The 21,239-nt window shown below is 52.9% G+C and overlaps 1 protein-coding gene across 7 annotated transcripts in view; it reads left to right on the top strand.

The window, feature by feature from the left end:
• Positions 1 to 21,239, top strand: part of GPR143 (G protein-coupled receptor 143) — a 68,082-nt gene that overhangs the window by 15,850 nt on the left and 30,993 nt on the right. For 6 of the 7 annotated variants that reach the window (XM_045996472.1, XM_045996476.1, XM_045996471.1 and 3 more), the window contains 4 exons: positions 9,799 to 9,908; positions 10,866 to 10,960; positions 18,085 to 18,177; positions 20,966 to 21,075. In XM_045996472.1, coding sequence (XP_045852428.1) covers positions 9,799 to 9,908; positions 10,866 to 10,960; positions 18,085 to 18,177; positions 20,966 to 21,075 — 408 coding nt within the window. Of the gene's footprint in view, positions 1 to 4,808; positions 5,120 to 9,798; positions 9,909 to 10,865; positions 10,961 to 18,084; positions 18,178 to 20,965; positions 21,076 to 21,239 lie in introns of those variants that run through there. The other variant, XM_045996470.1, reaches the window with a different exon arrangement.

Below are 21,239 nucleotides of genomic sequence, written 5' to 3'. Positions count from 1 at the left end.
AGCCCCGCATCGGGCTCTCTGCTTGGCAGGGAGCCCGCTTCCTCCTCTCTCTCTCTCTGCCTGCCTCTCTCCCTACTTGTGATCTCTCTCTGTCAAATAAATAAATAAAATCTTTAAAAAAAAAAACTTATCCTACATCCACATTTAAAAAAAAATTTTTTTTAAGATTTTATTGATTTATTTGAAAGAGAGATAGAGATCACAAGTAGGCAGAGAGGCAGGCAGAGGGAGAGGGGGAAGCAGGCTCCCCGCTGAGCTGAGAGCCTGATGCGGGGCTCGATCCCAGGACGCTAAGATCATATCCTGAGTGGATGGCAGAGGCTTAACCCACTGAGCCACCCAGGCTCACCCAGGCGCCTCATTAATTTTTTCTTTTTCTTTTTCTTTTTTTTTTTTTGAGTACAGTTCCATTTTAAACCATACTCAATCCCTATCTCTTTCCACCCTACACCACTTACATCTTTCATTAGTTCATGAGGCATCGACAATGCCTTTGTCCTCTTGATTAAGGCCTGATAACACCCTTATTCAGTGGACAAAGCCTGTCTCTTGAGCTGTCCAGTTTGCACGTGGCACTCAGTCAATTTCTGTTGAACTGAAATGAATTGGAAGGCCAAGATGCTGCTGGTCACCAGACGGACCCCAAGCAGGGCTCTGGCTGCAGCAGCCGAGATCCTTCCATCAGGAGAGCAGATTCTTAGCCTGGTTTCCTTAGAAAGCAGAGCTTGAAGCAAATTGTGTTCTACGGGAGAACATCCTGGGATCCCTGGACAAAAGGGCAGGAAAACAGGAAAGGAGGAAGAGCAAATTAAAGGTGGTGCATTTCTGGGGCACCTGGGTGGCTCAGTGGGTTAAAGCCACTGCCTTCGGCTTGGGTCATGATCCCAGGGTCTTGGGATCGAGCCCCGCATCAGGCTCTCTGCTCAGCAGTGAGTCTGCTTTCCTTCCTCTCTCTCTGCCTGCCTCTCTGCCTACTTGTGATCTCTGTCACAATAAATAAATAAAATCTTAAAAAAAAAAAAAAGGTTGTGCATTTCTGAGTAGACCATAAATTCCTAAGAAACACAGCTGGTTGCTAAGGGCTGTATGTAGTCTCTGCTCAGAAACTTCCACAGGGAGGGAGGAAGTAAGACCAGTTTCTCTGCCTGTAGCTTCTTGCTTCCCATCCCTCATTGGCTTGTTTGCCTGCCCCACTAGGTGTTAACCTTCCTGCATTTTGGGCTTAGGAACCCATCCTTGTGTGGGGCAACTGCTGAATAAGCCAGAGCCCCTGTGGGTAGACCTACAGGAGCCGAGATGTCTAGGTTTTCACTGGTTTTGTAAATAAAGTTTTATTGGAACACAGCCATCCCCATTAATTTACATACTGTCCACAATCAGTTTAAGGATCAGTAAAACCCACCCGAAAGGCTCATTCTGTATATTAAATAAGACAATGGGGGCACCTGGGTGGCTCAGTGGGTTAAAGCCTTGGGTCATGATCTCAGGGTCCTGGGATCGAGCCCCGCATAGGGCTCTCTGCTCAGCAGGGAGCCTACCTCCCCCCCCCCCCCCGCCTGCCTCTGCCTACTTGTGATCTCTCTCTGTCAAATAAATAAATAACAAATAAATAAATAAGACAATGAACGCAGAATGCGGAGCATAGAGCCTAACCACTGATGGGCTCTGAAGACAGTGGGGTTTTGTGAATTGCCCCCTCCTCACTAGTGCTGCTGCTCCCGGTACATCTCGGTGGACCCTCCATTCTGTGGCAGACCTGAGGTTTTCCCCCAAAATCAGTCCTTTAAATTCAGAGCTCTAGGTGTCAGGGGGTTTGCCGGGAGAAGCAGGTTGTACAAGAAAGCCCCGGAGCCGCCTCCAGCCGTTAGTGTGCGTGATCAAGTGTGATGGCAGGCAAGGTGTAAGCTGCGGCAAAGGACGGTCAGGACAGTGGAGCATTTCCTGGGCAGCCCAGGGTGAAGGTGAGAGATGGAATCTGGCTGGTAAACTGCGGAGGGCGGAAGGGCGTGCACACATCAAAGTTCCCGAGGGTCGTGACACAGATCCTCCCCGTTCGGGCTTGGCTCACTGGCTTGGCAGTAGCACTGCGTTTCTCACATCTGCATATTTCCAGATGTTTCCACCTCCCGTGTGTGTGTTTTACCTGTCTACCTTTTCATACTGTAGTTGCACTCCAGCACAAGTTTGTTATTTTTCCATTTTTATTTTATTTATTTACAGTTTATTAATTTTTAAATTTATATTTATTTAAATTTATATTATTTTTTATTTTATTTTTTAAAGTTTTATTTAAAATCGGTTAATTAACATACAGGGTGTTATGAGTTTCAGGGGCAGAACTCAGTGATCCATCAGTGGCGTATGACACCGGTGTGAGTCACATCCCGTGCCCTCCTTCGTGCCCGTCACCCAGTTACCTCATCACCCCACACTGCACCCCTCCGGCAACCCTTAGCTTGTTTCCTAGGGTTAAAACTCTCTTCCAGTTTGTCTCCCTCTGATTTCGTCTTGCTTTATTTTTCCCTCCGTTCCCCTATGTTCATCTGTTTTGTTTCTGGAATTCCGCATATGAGTGAAATCATACGGTAATTGTCTGTCTCTGATTGACTTGCTTCACCCGGCGTCATATCCTCTAGTTCCATCCGGTCAGTTTTTATTTCTTAGACGCGTTGCAAGTTCCTTCCTCACAGCTGAAGTTTAGTCTCTCATCCAGCCTTCCTTAGGTTTGCTCTGAAGTCCATCTGTCCATAATCATCTGAGCCCATCTGGCCTGGGACTCTTCGTCTGTAGTAATCCCCCCCCACCCCTGCACCCCCCGGGAGCCTCAGCCTTGACTCCTTGGCACCCGAGCCATCCAGAGCCCTCAGGTTTGCACGTGGGTGCAGGGAGGCGGGCTTTGTGCACTTTGGGTGCAAAGCAGAGATGGAAATGCTGTCGCACTTGTGTGTGGGTTGGCCACTCAGACCCTGGGCATCAGGGCCAGGGTACAGACCCCCCATTGTCATTTTTCTCTTTGAAAGCACATTTCACACACTGTCCCCCAGAAGCCATCTCTGCTTTCCAAGAGCAAAGGAAGGTGGGGATCCACAGTCCAAAACCAGCAGGATTCATGCTTTCTGAGGATGTGTGGGGAGAACTCCCATGATGTTTTGCAAGCAAGTGCGTAATCCCCAAGAGCAGTTAAGGTTTTGACTATGTCTGTTCCAGAATCCTATCAAAGCAGCTGCCCCTGCTAATAGACGTGCCAAGTCGGATCCTTTTGAAGTGCTGGGTTCCGCAGCTGCCCATCTGGCAGTGTGTCCCTATATGAAATCTGACAGGGAAGCCCAGACCTGTGGTAGCTGAGCCCAAGTCTTGCCTTACTTAAAATTGCAAAGCTGGGGGTGGGAATGTATTGAGCAGCTGGGTGGGAGGGCATGTGTTTGCATTTAAGTGTCTCATGAGCTGGGGGGTGGGAACAGTGGGAGGTTGCCTTCCCTTTGGTTGATTGGAGAAAACCTGGAGAGGGGCCCACTTATTGGGGTCAGAGATCAAAGGGTGGCTGCTTGGGCTTTGCCAGTGGGCCTGTTAATTTATTAGATGATAAATCTGATAGGGTTTGGGTGGGTTGTTTTATTTTTTTACTTTTTAAAAAAAAGTTAGATTTTATTTATGTATTTGATAGACAGAGATTACAAGTAGGCAGAGAGGCAGGCAGGGAGAGAGGAGGAAGCAGGCTCTTCGCTGAGCAGAGCGCCTGATGCGGGACTCGATCCCAGGACCCTGAGACCATGACCTGAGCTGAAGGCAGAGGCTTTAACCCACTGAGCCACCCAGGTTCCCGGGGTTGGGGGGTGGGGGTTGTTTTAAATAAAGCTTTGGTTAGTGAAGTCATAACCTAGATGGGTTTTTTTTCAACCTTGAAGAGTTTTTGTTTTTTAACTTCACCAGTATGTTTACTGTTGTCATTAGTGATCATGTAATTTTTAAATTTAATTAATTTTTTTTAAGTAATGTCTGCACCCGGTGTGGGGCCGGAGCTCACAAGTCCTTGACCCACAGCCCCATGCCCCACGGACTGAGCCAGCCAGGAGCCCAGTGAGGATATAATTTTGAAACTTCTGTGCGTGCAAAAGAAAGCTTGATTTTCAGTGCGTAGTGAAACACACAGAAACAGTTAAGAAATCGGAATCAACTTGAATACGTTTTTACAAAAACCGTAATTACTCTTGAAAGCTTATTTGGAATGCCCAAACCTATGTTGAAGCTGAGTGAAAACGGAACACCGAACAGTCAGGTGCAAAACAGGTCTGTTTCGTTAGTCGAAGCGTCCCCGTCTTTGTCCAAGGTTCGAATTTCCACGCAGACCCTGCGGCTGCGGGATTGTTTCCGTGGCGCCGGAGCTCGAAAGGGCGCCGTTTGAAGGCCTCGCCTCAGGGTTGACGAACGTGTTCCGGTGCCCGTATCGCCCGGAATGAGGGAGGTCGGCTCCAACCAGGGAGAGGCTGGCAACTGAGGCACGTTTCTCTGGTCAGGTCAGTTACGGCGAGAGGGCCGGTTTGGCGAAGGCTCGGGGGAAGTGGACAGAGCTTGAGCCGCCCGGCCTGGGGCGCTTCTCCTTCCCGCAGCGCCTCCTCTTCCCCCTTCTTCCCCCTCTCCTCCCCCTCCTCCTCCGCCCCCAGCCCCCCCCTCACCCTCGTGAGACCTCGTGGCGTTTGCGGAGGGCGCACAGCCCCCGCCGAGGCCCGCGCCTTCTCCGCACGCGCGGGCAGGGGGAGCGGCGCGGGCACATGATCCCCCCCGCCCCCGCCCCCCGGCCCGCCCAGCACCTCACTCCGGCGGGCCGCTAGGGGTCCGGGCAGACCCGAGCCGCGGCCCCGAGCACGGCCCATGGCCTCCCCACGCCTCGGGACTTTCTGCTGCCCCACGCGGGACGCCGCCACACAGCTGGTGCTGAGCTTCCAGCCGCGGGCGTTCCACGCGCTGTGCCTGGGCAGCGGCGCCTGCAGTCTGGCGCTCGGCCTCCTGCAGCTGCTGCCCCGGCGCCGGCCCGCGGGCCTCGGGGCCCCCTCCCCAGCCCCGCCGGCCTCCGTCCGCATCCTGCGCGCCATCGCCGTCTGCGACCTGCTCGGCTGCCTGGGTAAGGCGCGCGGCCCGCGGGTTGGGACCTGCTGCTCAGCGCCCGGGTGAGGGAGCACTGCCCGCGGGTTGGGACCTGCTGGGTGCCCGGGTTAGCGCGCGCCGCCCCCTGCTCGGTGCCAAGGTGAGCGCGCGCAGCCGGCGGGTTGGGACTTGCTCGGTGCCCGGGTGAGGGAGCATTGCCCGCAGGTTGGGACCTGCTCGGTGCCCGGGTGAGCGCGTGTGGCCTGCGGAATGGGACCCGCTAGGTGTCCGGGTGAGGCGCGCACGGCCCGCGGGTTGGGACCTGCTTTGCGGCCCGGTGAGGGAGCACTGCCCGCGGATTGGGACCTGCTGGGATCCGAGTGAGGGAGCATTGCCCGCGGGTTGGGACCCGCTCGGTGCCCAGGTGCGCGCGTGTGGCCCGCGGGATGGGACCGGCAGGCTGTCCAGGTGAGCGCTCGCGGCCCGCGGGTTGGGACCTGCTGGGTGCCCAGATGAGGGAGCATGGCCAGTGGGTTGGGACCTACTCGGTGCGCACGTTGGGCGGGGTGTCAGCCGCGTGCTAGAAGGGTAGACGTCGAAACGGGAGGGGGCTCTGTAGCGACAGGACAGGATGGCCAGGGGACTCAGCAAAACAGGATAAGCAGTTAAATTACGCCCGGGGGACATTTGGTGAAGGGAATATACCAGTTTCTCATGTTTGTTATTGCAAACGTACTAGGGAAACTTTAGAAGGGGTGGTTAAGAAAAACCCAGATATTGTGAGGGATCCATGGTTATTCTGCTACTGAAACTAGTATTTGTGTATACACACAGAATCGTTTCCAAAACGATTTCGCAGAATCAGGAAGAACACTTGATGTATGTATCTCTAATATATATAAATAGATATATTTTGTCAGGCTTGGGTTTCATCCCACAGGTGGCCAGCTGCAACCCCTGTGCCAAACCCTGCCTGCTGCCTGCCCCTTTCTGAGGCCCAAAAGTTGTTGTTGTTCTTTTTAATCAAAAGAAAAATATTTCCTGGTTTATAAATATTCCGTGAAATGTAAATGCCTGTGTCCTTCAGGACAGTTTGATGGGAGCATAGCCGTGTGTGGCACCTGCTGGATGTCCGCGGAGGTGGATGTCCGCAGAGAAATTGTGGCCCATAAAGCCTAAAATATTTTTTATCTGGCACTTTACAGAAACTTTGCCATCCCCTGCTTTAAACATGCATGACAGTTTTTACAGACTTCTAAGCTAGATAGCGCTGAGCATTTGTTTAAGGGTTTATTTTGGATAATTTCTAACAAACACAAATCACACAGACTATATAATGAACCCCTGGACCCGTGACCTCACTTTATCTACACTCCATCCTGTATCAAACTCTTCACTGCATTAGTTTGAAGCAAATCCCAGGACGTATGTACTTTTGTCTATACGGATCTCGGTATATAGCTGTGAAAGTAAGAAGGAAGTGTGTATGTGTACACACATATGTCACAGGTGGTATTATCACCTTAAAATAATGAAAATCAGTTTTTTTTTTAAAGATTTTATTTATTTATTAGAGAGAGAGCACGCGCGTGCAAGCACAAGCTAGGGGAGAGGGAGAAGCAGACTCCCCACCGAGCAGGGAGCACAATGGTGGGCTCGGTCCCAGGACCCTGAGATCATGATTTGACCCAAAGGCAGATGCTTAACTGGCCGAGCCCCCCAGGGGGGGTTTGAATCAGACCCTGGTTTGAATCAGGATCCAGATACAGCCCACGCTTTGCAGTTGGCTGACAGGTGCTAACCATTTTGGAATTGTATTTTTTGGTAAGTTTGCTTTTTTTTTTTTACGATTTTTATTTATTTATTTGACAGACAGAGATCACAAGTAGGCAGAGGCAGGCAGAGAAAGAGGGGGAAGCAGACTCCCTGCTGAGCAGAGAGCCTGACAGAGGGCTCGATCCCAGGACGCTGGGATCATGACCTGAGCCGAAGGCAGAGGCTCCAACCCACTGAGCCACGCAGGCGCCCAGTTTGCTTTTGAAGCAAAAGCTGTTGTTGGCTTTCGGCCCTGAGGGGATGGCAGCAGCTTATTCCACACCTTGAGCACATAGCAGTACAGGTCACTGTGTCTCAGGGCCCCGTTCTCCAGTCTGTGCTCTTGTGACTGGAGACCCTCAAGGACGTTGACTTCCAGTCAGTGCTGTGGATCTCTAGTCACTTTCTCAGACTCGAGGAGTCAGACAGGAAGCAGTACTTCCTTTCTCTGATGGATAAAATCATCTTGGTGCTCGTTAATTCAATCAGATTGGTTTTCTTCCTGATGATGCTAAAACATTTTGGGAAAGCATCTTTGTTTGTTTGTTTATACGTGGGGCTCGAACCCACAACCCGAAGAGTCACATACCCTGAGGACCAAGCCGCCCAGGCACCCCTAGAAAAGCATTTTTTTAAAGATTTTATTTATTTGAAAGAGAACACAGAGTGAGAGTAAGAGAGCAGAAGCAGGGCCAGAGGCAGAGGGAGAAGCAGACTCCCCACCAAGCAGGGAACCCCACTTGGGGCTTGATCCCGGGACCCAGGGATCATGACCTGAGTCGAAGGCAGACACTTAACCGCAGAGCCACCCAGGCGCCCCTGGAAAAGCATCTTAATAGCAATTTAGGATCCGAGGAATGATATTTGTATATACTCTTGCTTTTAGAAGGGACAACCATGACGTTGACAAGTGAGCAGAGGCAGAATTAAGGGCAAGGCTTGGTGACTGACACCTCCCTGAAAAATAAATACTTAAAATGCCTACCTCATAGGGCAGAGGTTTTTTTCAGTTTTATTTAGATGTAGTTGACATACAGCCCAGGAAAATTTAAGATCTAGAGCATAATGACTCAACATACATGTGTGGTGAGATGTTTACCACAGTAAGTAGAAGCATTCCTGATACAGCGTTCTGCAGAAGAAAAGCATTATTTGTGAGCAGTGCTGGTAACGAGAAGATAGAGCGCGAGTTTTTTGGTGTCCATAGTTCCTCTTTAGTGGTATGTGGCATGATACAGACTTGGTATTGTACTTCACGATGTGTATTTGGTCATACACCGCACATTATGTAGAGGTATTTTTTAAAAGATTTTGTTTGAGAGCGACAGAAAGGACAAGCGGAGGGGGGCGGATAGTGGGCAGAGGCACAGGGGAAGCAGACTCCCCAGAGAGCAGGGAGCCTGATGCAAGCCCCCTGGGATCATGACCTGCGCCGAAGGCAGATCCTCAGCCGACCCCGCTGGCCAGGCGCCCAGTGTGTGCCGGTGGATCAGACAGTGTGTATCGGGCGCTAGAGTGTGCAGGGCGAGCTTGCCGGTGGGTTACAGTGTCTAGTAACGTATCGTGAATTGTGTATTTAATAGCGTCTTACACACGGTGTACGTGTGCACAAGGACACAGTGTGTAACTTCGTAGTGTTTACAGTTACCCTTTAGTATCGGCTCTCGGACCCTGTGCTTCCACAAAGCAAATCACTCACCTGACGAGCAGCCTTCGCATAGACCTTACGGGTGTGTTATGCTATTTTGAGAATTAGCTATTTGGGTCCAGTAGCAAAGAAAACTTAACAAAAAAAGATAAATGTCAAGAGCAAGTCGCCGAGAGCTACTTTGTGAAAATCTTAAATGCATTTTTTCAGGGAATGAAAGAATTATCTTTTCACATTTCAGAATTGTGCTTTTTCAGTCATTTTTTTCCTGTGAGGAGTAGTTAATATGGACATTAAAAATAGCCAAGAGGGGTGCCTGGGTGGCTCAGTGGGTTAAAGCCTCTGCCTTTGGCTCGGGTCATGATCCCAGGATCCTGGGATCAAGCCCCGCATCCGACTCTGCTCAGCAGGGAGCCTGCTTCCTGCTCTCTCTCTGCCTACTTGTGATCTCTGTCTGTCAAATAAATTAAAAAAAAATCTTTAAAAAATAGCCAAGAAATAGATTTTTATCCACATAATGGCTGCTTCGTGTGGAAGAAACAAACAGCAACATTCGGTTAGGACTGCGGCTGATGATGGTTCAAGCTGAAATCCAAGTGCCTGGGCTTGCTCTGTGGCCGAAGTAATTGCTCCCTGGGTCTTCCGTGTTTCTCCGTCTCTCTGCACACACTCGTGTGTGTGTGTTTCTCTCCTCCCTCATTTCTCTGTCCCTTCCTAGCTGTTCATCCCTCCGTCCGTCTGCTTTCCGCTCCCGAGCCGGGGTACCGGGCCAGCTGCCCGCGTGGATTCGGACAGCCACGAAGCGCCGTAGTTCGCCGGCAGCCGCCGCCCGGCTCTCCGCGGGCTTGGTTGCCCCGGGGCACTGCGGTCGGGAAACAGGCGCTCTTCTTCCCCGGTGCTGGGAGGTCGGTGGTGGGCTCCCAGCATGTCACGATGCCCGCGTCCTTCTCTGCACGGGGTCTCGTCACGCAGGCCCCTGGTCCCATCACGCCGTCACAAGAAGTGTGAGGACAGGGCGGTACGATGTTGGGACAGAGGCCCATGACGATGTTGGTCCGTGACCGTCCGGTGTTCCACTTCTATTTTACTGTCATTGCTAGTGTCTTACGGTGTCTAATAAACTGCTCTGTCCCAGGAGCACACGTCGCGGAGAAACGTGGATGGGATTCAGTACGGTCTGCGGTGCCAGCCTCCACTGGGCGGCCTGGAACGCGTGCCCCGCGGGATGACCGTATCCGCTCTTTGTCTCGTAGGTATTGTATTCCGGTCTGCGGTGTGGCTGGGCTTCCCAGACTTCGTTGAAAACCGCTCCGACGGGAATGGGACGGACGTCTGGCCGGCTGCGTTCTGTGTGGGGAGCGCGGTGAGTGCACCTTCCTCTCGCTCGCCGTCTCTGTGCTCCTCTTAGGCTGCCATCCTCAAAGTGTGGTCCCCAGCCACTGGGGTTTGTTAGGAATGCAAGTTCTCAGAGCCCGCTGCTCAGGCTCCCTGCCGCGGGGGTGGGGCGGTCCTCTGCCAGGTACTGAACCCTGCAGGGTCTTGTGTACGGGGCCGGCTGACGAGAGAGAGATCTCTAGTTTTGCAGGGTCCCGAGGTCCTCTTGGCTCCTCTTCAGGGGAGTGTGCTGCACGATTACGGGGGTGCTGCACCCGCTTCCTTCCGAGGACCCTGGAGTGTGGCTGCTCTGTGCCCCCTTCTAAGCACACGTAGGCCGTCCTTACCTTAGTCTGAGCTGCAGCTCAAGCCAGCTGGCCAAAAAGAGAGAGAGAAGGCAGGTACTGATGTATTGGGTGTGCTCTGCTTGATAAAACCTGCGTGGGAATGGACGTCTGTGTCCTGCTCTGTGCACCGCGCCGGAGCAGAGTTCTCCGCTCCTCCCTCCTGCCCGCACGGCTTCCCAGCCGCGTACGGGGCCGCCTGGGTCTCGCTGCAGCGTAGCCCAGCAGACACACCGGCCTGTGCTGCCCGTAGCGCACCGAGCCCCTTCCTGGCCGTTCCTGGGAAGCACTTTCTGGCCGCTACCCCTTCCTTCTCAGCGAACAGCTGCTCCTTCGCAGGTGCTATGAGCCCTCAGGCCAGCGTGGGCCTCCCAGCAGAGGCCTTCATCGCCCTGGCCTGCAAGTGTCCCGCAAGGCAGGCCTGGCCTGTGCATAGAGGGACATCCCACCCTTGCGTCTCCAGACTGTGCACGTGTCTACGGATGGCTTTCCTGTCCCACTTCCCGACGTCACAAGAAAGAGGCGTCTGCCGGCTCATCTCACGGACGGGGCAATCCGCTGCCCGTTTCTGGAGCTTTGATGCAGGCTCTTCCTGATTACAGATGTGGGTCCAGCTGCTGTATAGTGCCTGCTTCTGGTGGCTGTTCTGCTATGCGGTTGACGCCTACCTCGTGATCCGGAGATCGGCTGGACACAGGTACGTGCAGAGGGAACAAGGAAAACTCTATGCCCAGGTTCTGTCATGTGTGGAAGGGCCGGGGGCACCCCGAGGGCTCTGGAATGTTCTTCGGTATGGCAGACACAGAATGTCCGCCCGCCCCTATGTGAGACACCTCTCTGGCCCCTCATTGGTACGAAAGGCTGAAGACAGATTCACTATGATGATGTTTAGACCATGACCAGTCATCCATAAGTTACATGTTGGCATTCTGGACACATGCTACAGAAGAATTGGCAGGAATCCAGGCAGTTTTTGACGATGCAAAGGTTTGAGGAGACAGGTCTTTGCGGTGCGTATTGACATGTTATGCCAAACTTGGGACCGGAGTGCCACAGCTGCCAGGGGCTGCTTGCGGAGAAGGACCCCTGGGTGCGGCCCGTGCATTTGTCACCGGCTGGGGAACTGTGAGCAAGTCGCTTGACCTCTCTAGACGTCCGTAGTGCCGGCCATGAAACGGTAGCCCCCATCGGGTCCCGGGAGACGCTGTGCGATGCTGCGTGTGAATGGTTGAGAACCGGGCCTGGCACGTCGTGGGCTCTTGGGAACTGTGCGCTGGGATGTGCGTGCGTGTTGGGGGACACAGATACAGAGAACCTAAGTGAGCAGGGGAAGCCGCGTGGCAGGGTGGGGTGAGCGCCCAGGTCCCCTGACTCCTGGTCCAGGAAGCATGTGTCCCCCACTTTCCCATGGAACCCTTGTTTGCTTACTTCTTTTTTCTTTTTAAGTTTTATGAAGTTCACCCATTTAAGTGTGTAAAATCCGTTGTTTCTTAGTTGAGTTACAAAGTCGTGCAACCATCACACCAACTAATTCCGTGACAGTAGTCATCACCCCCCCCATCTCTACCAGTGATGAATTCCTCCCCCCAGCGCCTGGCAACTGCCAGTCTGTTTGCTGTCTCTAGCTTTGCCTACTCTGGGCATTGCCTGAAAGTGAAATCATTGAACATGTGACCGTTTCTGGCTTTTAAACTTAGTGGGCCGTGTTCAAGCTTTCCCTGTGTTGCAGCACCGTCTGTTCTGTGAGCTTCTGAATACTGCTCTGTTGTATGGATGGACTACCTTTTATTTAATTTTGAGACACCAAGCATGTGAGCAGGGGAGTGGGGCGGTGGAGGAGAGAGAGAGAGAGAAGGAACAGGGAGAGCGGGAGAATGTCAGGCAGGCTCCATTCTCAGCACAGAACCTGACATGGGGCTCAATCTCATGATGCTGAGATCATGACTTGAGGGGAAATTAAGAGTCAGATGCTTAACCAACTGAGCCACCCGGCTGCCCTTGGGTATACTGCATTTAAAAAATGAGTGTGTGGGGCGCCTGGGTGGCTCAGTGGGTTAAAGCCTCTGCCTTTCGCTCAGGTCAGGATTCCAGGGTCCTGGGATCGAGCCCCGCATCGGGCTCTCTGCTTGGCAGGGAGCCTGCTTCCTCCTCTCTCTCTCTCTGCCTGCCTCTCTGTCTGCTTGTGATCTCTGTCAAATAAATAAATAAATAAAATCTTAAAAAAAAAAAAGAGTGTATGTGAGTGTGTATGTGTATGTATGTTTATACATATTTTTTTAAGATTTTATTTATTCATGTGACAGAGCAGCAGAGGGGGAAGCAGGCTCCCCGCTGAGCAGGGCGCACCTTACAGGGCTGCATCCCAGGACCCCGGATCATGACCTGAGCCGAAGGCAGCCGCTTAACCCACTGAGCCCCCCCAGGCGCCCTTGAAATATATTTTTTAAGACTTTATTTTTTAATTTTTTAAAAAAGATTTTATTTATTTATTTGACGGAGGGAGACAGAGAGGGAGCACAAGCAGGGGGAGTGGGCGAGGGAGAAGGAGGCTTCCCGCTGGGCAGGGAGCCCCGGGGTGAAGCCCAGTCCCAGGACTCTGGGATGGTGACCTGAGCCGAAGGCAGCTGCTCAACTGACTGAGCTACCCACACACCCTTAAAGATTTTATTTTAAAGATTTCCTTATTTATTTGAGAGCGTGCACGTGTAAGTAGGGGAAACAGCAGAGGGAGAGAATTTCAAGTGGATTCCCACGGAGCTCAGAGCTGGTCTTAGGGCTCCACATGGGACGTGATCACAGGACCCATGAAATCACGACCTGAACCGAAACCAATAGTCCGATGCTTAACCAGCTGAGCCACCCGGCGTCCCTAAGGTGCCTTTTCCCAAACTGCACGTGAGAGTCTCACCGAAGGATGTCAGAAGAACAGTCTGTGGTTGTGTGTAGTCGCGAACAGCAAAGACGCTTATGAACTGTTACTTCCAGATTAACCGGCGTGAGGAAGGGCAGGAAGATCAGGCTTAATCTGGAATGTTTTGTTCCAAGTTGAAAAAAACTTGGGAACCAAGCAGAAAAGAAGAGAGTTTCAACACCGTAATTTAGCTCTGTGATCCATTTAAAAAATTTTCTTTTTAACTAATGTCCATAACACCCAGTGTGGGGCTTGAACTCACAACCCCAAGATCAAATGGTCTGTGATCCATTATAATTATTTTTAAGATGTTGTGTATTTATTTTACTGTGAGGGGGAGAGCAGAGGGAGAGAGACTCTCAAACAGACTCTGTACTGAGCATGGGGACTGATGTGGGCTCGATCCTGCAACCCTGAGGTCATGAGCTGAGCTCAAACCAAGAGTTTGATGTTTAACTGCCTGAGCCACCCAGGAGCCCCAGTGATCCATTTTAAGTTAATTTTTATGTAGGTGAGGAAAGGGCCAATGTTCATGCCTTTGCATAGGGATGGCCACTTGTCCCAGCACTATTTGTTGAATAAATTTTACTTTTTTAAATTACTTTTTAAAGTTTTTATTCAAAGATTTTATTTATTTGAGAGAGAGAACGAACCGGGGGCATGACAGAAGGAGAGGGAGAAGCAGGCTCCCTGCTTGATGTGGGGCTTAATCCCAAGGTCCTGGGATCCAGCCATGTGTGGGGCTCCCTGCCCAGTGGGGAGACTGCTGTTCCCTCTCCCTCTGCTGCCCCCCCTGCTTGTGCTGTCTTGCTCCGTCAGATAAATAAATACAGTCTTAAAAGGAAATGATCTTGGGGAGGGTATGTGCTATGGTGAGTGCTGTGAAGTGTGTAAACCTGGCGATTCACAGACCTGTACCCTGGGGATAAAAATACATTATATGTTTATAAAAAATAAGAAATAAATTAAAAATTAAAAAAAAAGGGAAATGATTGTTGGTGTTCCTCGTGTGTCCTCATCATTAACTTGGGTCTCTCTGGCTTGAAGTTTAGTGTTTATTTTTGTGCTTGTTCCTTCCACCTTTTTACTTTAGCTCATAAACTTTTATTCATCTGAACAGAACCTGTATACTCGTGGTTTTGAAAATTCTCCAGGGAAGGCAGTGAAGGTCAAAGGCAGCCAACTAGATACATCTGTGAAGATTAGCTTTGGCTATATAAAATACAGAAAATAATAGTGACTTAAAATAATCTTTCTTCTACTCTAAAGGAGGCCAGAGTGGGGCACATGAGTGGCTCAGTGGTTAGGAATCTGCCTTCAGCTCAGGTCATGATCCCAGGGTCCTGGGATCCCAGCCCACATCAGGCTCCCTGCTCAGCGGGAACCCTGCTTTTCCCTCTCCTATTCCCCCTGCTTGTGTTCCCTCCCTTGCTGTGTTTCTCTGTGTCAAATAAATAAGTAAATCTTTTTAAAAAAACTAAATAAAAGAGGCCAGAGGTAGGCAATACAGGGCCCTTACGATGGACATCAGGGACCCAAGTTCCTCCTATCTTCTTGCTCCATCGTCCTGTTGTGTGACTTCCAACTTCAAGGTGTCATGGCCCAACAGAGCTGCTGGAGCTCTAGCCATCACATCTGCATTCCAGGAAGGAGGAGGAGGCCAATGCATAAAGGTCTGTTTTCCTCTGAGCCACCTCCCTTTAAGCAGCCTCCCTGGGGATTTGACACAACAATTCCACTTCCGTATTATTGGCCAGAATTTAGTTTCATGGCCACACTTAGCTGCAAGAGGAGGTTGGAAGTATAGTCCGTTTGTAAAGCATGCTGCTGCTGGGCATGACATCCAGGGTATGGTACTAAGGAAAAAGGGAAGATGACTTTGCGTAGGCAGCTAGCTGCAATGAGAAGTCTTCGACCCGGAAGCCCAGTGTAAGTGTGTGTTCCCATCTGAGACCTCTCTCACTCAGGTTTGGAGGGATTGGAGTTAGGACACACTAGAGGTGTCACAGACAGCCGGTTGTGGAAATAAGAGGAGCGGTGGAGCGGGAAACGAGGCTGGAAGAAGAATGTGCCTCCTGCTCTCACAGGGTGTGCACTGCTCTGCCCCGGGCCATGGGTGGCTGTGGTCAGACGGGGCAGCCAGAGAGCTTTCTGGACGTAGAAGACAGGTGGGGCCCTTGGAAGCCAGGGCAGGCAATCAGGAGGCCTTCCTCATGCCCAGAAGAGTGTTTGCGGTTCATCATGCAGAGATAAGCGGATGCCGGCGGAGCACAGCTTCCAAGAACCTGCCAATCAAGCAGGAGGCAGACGTCCAAAGATGTGAACCGTCCAGATGCTTCCTAAGGACAAGAGCAAGGGCAGGGGTCCAGCAATAGGAAGACCATTGAGAGTGAAACAGGGTCTCGCATCACAAAGGAGTAGCAATGGGGTGCCTGGGTGGCTCAGTCGGTTAAGCCTCTGCCTTCGGCTCAGGTCATGATCCCAGGGTCCTGGGATCGAGCCCCGCATCAGGCTCTCTGCTCGATGGGAGCCTGTTTCTCCCTCTCCAACCTGCTTCTCCCCCTGCTTGTACTTTCTCTCTCTCCGTCAAATAAATAAATAAAATCTTTAAAAAAGGGGAGGGGGGCTACCTGGGACAGATCCAAGGCAGGGCTCAGACATTGCAGGTAGGGCTGGACTAAATGCCACGTTCCCTTCGAGATCCTTCTAGTCCTCAGCTGTTTCTTTGGCACTGGAGAATCTTTTTAAATCCTAGTCCTAAGAAATGTCATTAAGACTGATTTAGAGTTAAAATTTAAACGGCTATGTTGATTCCTGATGTGGGATGTACAAGTTGTGAACAATAACAGTAACAGAAGGCGCTTGAGGTTGTGGGCAAAGCCCTAAATTGAGTTTTTTGTTTTTTGTTGTTGTTGTTTTTTTTTTTAAAGATTTTATTTATTTATTTGACAGACAGAGATCACAAGTAGGCAGAGAGACAAGCAGAGAGAGAGGGGGAGGCAGGCTCCCTGCAGAGCAGAGAGCCCGATGTGGGGCTTGATCCCAGGACCCTGAGATCATGACCCGAGCTGAAGGCAGAGGCTTAAACCACTGAGCCACCCAGGCACCCCTTTGGTTTTTTTTTTTTTTTTTTTAAGAATTGTATTCATTTATTTGACAGAGACAGCGAGAGAGGGAACACAAGCAGGGAGAGTGGAAAGCCCATCAGGGAGCCCGATTCGGGGCTCGATCCCAGGACTCTGGGATCATGACCTGAGCTAAAGGCAGATGGTTAACGACTGAGCCACCCAGGTGCCCCTAAATTGAAGTCTCTACTTGCTCTGTGGACATGAGTGTGAGAGGAAGGGGGCCTGGGGAGGGCCCTTGCGTGCCTGCACCCGGATACTGTCTGGTGGTCAGATAAAGGGACGGGGATCTGCAGCCGCCCGCTGCCCTTCACTGTGGGTGCCCGGGGGCTCAGACTCATCCCGGGTGCGGGTTTGGGGTTGTATCTGTTACTAAATTGCCTGCCGTCCACGCAGCCTGGCCAGACTGACTAGAGCACCATTGCCCAGTCTGGCCACGTCCAGCCCTGCCTCGCTTGGCCAAGCCCCCTGGCTCCCTCCTGCCCACCTCTCAGTACCCGTGGCTCCCTCCCGCCCACGTGAGGGTCTGGAATGAAGACCTTCTACACTGTTCAACCACCTAGGCCCTCGCAGAGAGCTGCCCCTTTTTCCCTCTGTTCCATGTAGAGCCTCTGACTTCTGGACCAGACACGCCCCACCTGCTCCCAAACCCGGACAGATGGGGCAGGGCCGCTCCAGGACTGGGAGGAGCATACGCTGGAATCGTTTCCTTGCGGCCTTCTGGAGAGTGGGCTGTGGAAGGTTCTTCTTCCTGAAGCTCACCCGTGTGCCGTCTTTCTCCTGTCTCCGAGGAGGGCATTCCTGCGCGCGGATCCTGCCCTGTTCCTTGTCTGCGCAGCTGATCTTCAGAGTTAAAGTCCCGATGGGTTGGGGGTTGCAGTTGGCCAGGCGGCTGGCAGAGTCTCGGGTTGTGGCTGGCGCGTCCCATGGATCGCTGCAGCCCTGTCCCGTGGCACGGGGAGGCACAATAAAGGCTGCGGGCACAGTCCGATCTCGCCGGACCCCAGCTGTGGGGCTGGCTGCCTCCGGTGTGCAGGGAAAAGGGCGCGGTGTGGGGCGGAGGAAGAGGGAGGCTGGCAGTGGTCGGGGAATGGGAAGTGCGCCCTGCATGGTGGGGCGAGGGGGAGGAAGGGAAGCTCCCCAGGCTCCCAGAACAGCCAATGCGCGCGTTTCTTCAGAGACCTTGGTTTGGACTGAGCACGGAGACGCTCGAGTTGTAGGGACCCGGTGCCTCTGGGCAGGTTTGGGGATAGGAGCTCCTCTCTTAGCGGGTGAGCTGCGTCCTTAGGAGGACTGGTGAGGTGTCCGTGCCTTGTTTGCTCACCCTGGCAAGCCTCATGGTGGGAAAGAAGGCAGACGCAGACGGCTGATGCTGTGCGACTCCATTTGCCTGCCTCCTGCCGAACGGGAAAAGTGCAGAGACACAGAGGTGGCCGGGGCTTGCTGGGGGCTGCGAGCATGGGGAACGGGGGAGGCCGCCCGATGCGCGTGGGCTTTCCTGCCAGGATGACGAGGTTTCCGAGCGGGATGGGGAGATGGTTGCGCAGCGTCGTGAGTGTGCCCAGTGCTCCCGGTCTGCTCGCTGGAAAACGGTTACTCCGTGTTCTGTTTCTTTCGTCTCAATTAAACAAAAGCCCAGAGGCGTGGTAAGGCAAGTCTCCGCCAAGGGTTTGCTGGGCGTGCTTTTTCCTGACTCTTGGGATGGCTGGGAGTGGGTCTGGTACTTGCTGTGGCTGGACTTGCCCATCCCTCCTCTGAGGCAAGGCCCCGTCTGCTTCCCCCCAGCACCATGCTGCTCTACCGCCTTGCGGCCTGGGGCCTGGCCGCCCTGCTCTGCGTGGAGGGCGCTGTCCTGCTCTACTCCCCTTCCGTGTCCAGGTAAGCCGGGGCTCCTGCTCCCGGGCCCCGCGGGACCCTGCGGACGGGGCGTGGGCGCGGAGCCAGAGTGGGCCCCTCGCAGGCCCTCGTGCGCACAGCCGCCAGCGGCCCCCGGCGGGGTGGGGGGGCCCACGACTGTGCTCTGCGGCCCACGTCCCGGCCTCTGTGCTTCGTGTCCGGGCGGGCGCCGGGCGCTTGTGCCCGCAAGCACGTGTGCAGAGCTCCAGGGGCGTCTCCTTCGGGGATGGGTGTGCACACAGCCCTAGGTGTGTCCTCCGCCTGGAGGCGAAGCCCCTCCAGGGCTCCTGAGGGGGCTTTCACAGGTACACGCTGTATTCTCCACACCAGCTGCCTCTGCACGAGCAAGGGCAGCGACCATCCTGAGGAGGAGTTCGCATCGTTGGGGAGAATCCCAGCGTTGCTCTTGGGAGACCTAGTTCTGAGCCTCCGCCAGCCTCACCGTGTCACTTCTCTCCCAGCTGTCAGCTCTCCTGAACACAGACACTGGGAGAGAGTGGTCTGAAATGGTCTCAGCTTCTTCTTCAACCTAATGTCTCATCCGTGCAGGGGCGCTGGGGTGGCTCAGTCGGTGAGGCATCTGCCCTCCGCTCAGGTCCTGGGATAGAGCCCCGTGTCTGAGCAGGGAGCCTGCTTCTCTCTCTCCCTCTGCTGCTCCGTTGCTTGCACATGCTCACGCGCTCTCTGTCAAATAGATAAAGTCTTAAAAAAATAAAACAGTAAGTCTCATCGATGCAATCATTTGGAAGGCCTTACGGTTCCTCTAAGTATGTATATTCTAACTGCCAATGGAAAACTGAAAAACAGGTTGGACATTGTTGTCTCTTTGTGATTTTAGGGCACTGTAGACAAGGATCCATAGAGCACAGCCCTGAGGACAAATCCGGCCCTCTGCTTGGTTTTGTAAATAAAGTTTTATTGGAACACAGTCATGGCCATTTGTTTATGCCTGATTTATAGCTGCTTTCATACTGTAGTGTCAGTTCCTACAGGCTGCGTGGTCCACGGAGCAAAAAATACTTCTGTCAGTGTTCCCTGACAGAGAAAGTTTGCTGACTCATGCTTTTCCATTTTTCCCGTCTTTTTTTTTTTTTTTAAAGATTTTATTTATTTATTTGACAGAGATCACAAGTAGTCAGAGAGGCAGGCAGAAAGAGAAGGAAGCAGGCTTCCTGCTGAGCAGAGATCCCCATGCAGGGCTTGATCCCAGGACCCTGGGATCATGACCTGAGCTGAAGGCAGAGGCTTAACCCACTGAGCCTTTTTTTTCTTTTACTTCTCGCAGCTACTTAGTTAGATGTCTCCAGATTGGTGTTGCCTAGTTGAAGGTCGGTGCTCCCAGAGTTGTGGGTCTGTCCACCCACACAGCTGCTCTCCTGAGGAACTTTAAAAGGTCAAGTACAGCCAGGGGCTGTCATAATGGATGCCCTTCCTTGGAAAGGGAGTTACTGTCCATCAGCTTCACCCGTGGGCTCTGGGAGCCTCCTGGGAAGGTTGCATCTGAGCGTGAGGGAGCCAGTGGCGCAGGGCTCACGAGGGGCTCTGGGACGCCCCCACGGTCCTGAAGAGGCCGCTCCTGGGCCAGTGTCAAGCTCTCATCCTCACCCTCTCATTCGTTGCTCACTTTTTTGCACTTTCTGTCATTTCCCCCTTCCGCGTCAACCGCGCCTTGCCTGTTAAAACAAGGGTGCCTGCATCTTTATCCCTCCACCTGGCGTGGCTGCAGGGGCTGTCCCTCAGCTGGTTTTCCACCTCCTGTGTGCCTGGGGCAGTCCTCTCTCCCCTTTGCCTTCGATTCTCACTTCCTCTTGGCCCTTTTTTCTCTTACATGATGCATTTCTTCGCTGATGGTTCTGATCTTGGTAAACTCACACCTGTGTGTGCATTCCCCTGCATCACGGGCTGACCGGCGCGTCCCACGATCCCTCAGAAGGAATTCCTGTCCTTGGGGACTCCCGTCTGCGTCGCTCCAGGTGGTTAAACCCTTCCCTCCTGCTTGTGATCTCTTTCTCTCTCTCTCTCTCTCATGCTCTAACAAATAAATTTTTTAAAAAGACTTTATTCATTCATGGGGGGGTGGGATAGAGGGAGAAGCAGGCTCCCCATCACACAGGGAGCCCCCACGGGGCTCAATCCCAAGACCTGGGATCATGACCTGAGCCGAAGGCAGACGCTTCCCCGACTGAGCCACCGAGGGGCTCAAAATAAATCAAGTCTTAAAAAAAAAAATTCCAGTCCTTCTTCCTGAAAAGCACCCATGAAACGATTATAAGGCACAACCGTGGCACACATTTGTTCTGGAACATGAAGCTTGGGTATTTCGGGGTGCTCTGGGGGTGGGACTGGATCTTCTTCCCAGGACTGGCCAGGCACGGTGCAGAGCGGGTTCCTAAAACCTCACTACTGCACGGAGTGCCTCTGTGTCTACTTGAACGTCTTTTTCTCCTTGAAGAGACCCAGGGTGGGGACTCCCCCATTCCAGTGTGTCTGTTTCTGTCTTTCCCGGCAGGGCCCTTTAACAGGTCCCCCAGTGGAAAGCCTGAGAGGCCCTCCCGTCTTCAGGACCGATGGGCCCTGACTGAGCCACCTTTCTCTCAGGGCTCCCTTGCTTACTGGCAGACAGGAGCTACGGCCGTATTTCCTTTGGGCCGGCTCTGAAGTGGACTTATGCATTTCCCTTGCCACTCTCCTGCTCTTATCTTGGCTTCCAGAGAAGTCTGTATGTTCCAGCAAAGTGCTGTTTTCCAGAACGACTTGTTTCCTCCCACAGGTGTGAGCGGGACCTGGAGCACGCCGTCCCCCACTACGTCACCACGTACTTGCCGCTGCTGCTGGTCTTCGTGGCCAACCCCATCCTGTTCCAGAAGACGGTGACCGCGGGTGAGTGACAGGGAGCGCTCCGGGGGCGGAACCATGGGCGTACGGGGGCGGGACCATGGGGGTACGGCTCCGTGCCTTGGGCTCACGTGGTGGCAGGTGTCGTGGTTCTGGAATCCCCGGGACAGTTGCCCTCATCGGTCCCCCTCCAGAGACGGAAGCACACA

Source organism: Meles meles, chromosome X, assembly GCF_922984935.1.
Source record: "Meles meles chromosome X, mMelMel3.1 paternal haplotype, whole genome shotgun sequence".
Taxonomy (NCBI): Eukaryota; Metazoa; Chordata; class Mammalia; order Carnivora; family Mustelidae; genus Meles; species Meles meles.
This window is presented reverse-complemented; position numbering and strand designations above follow the sequence as displayed.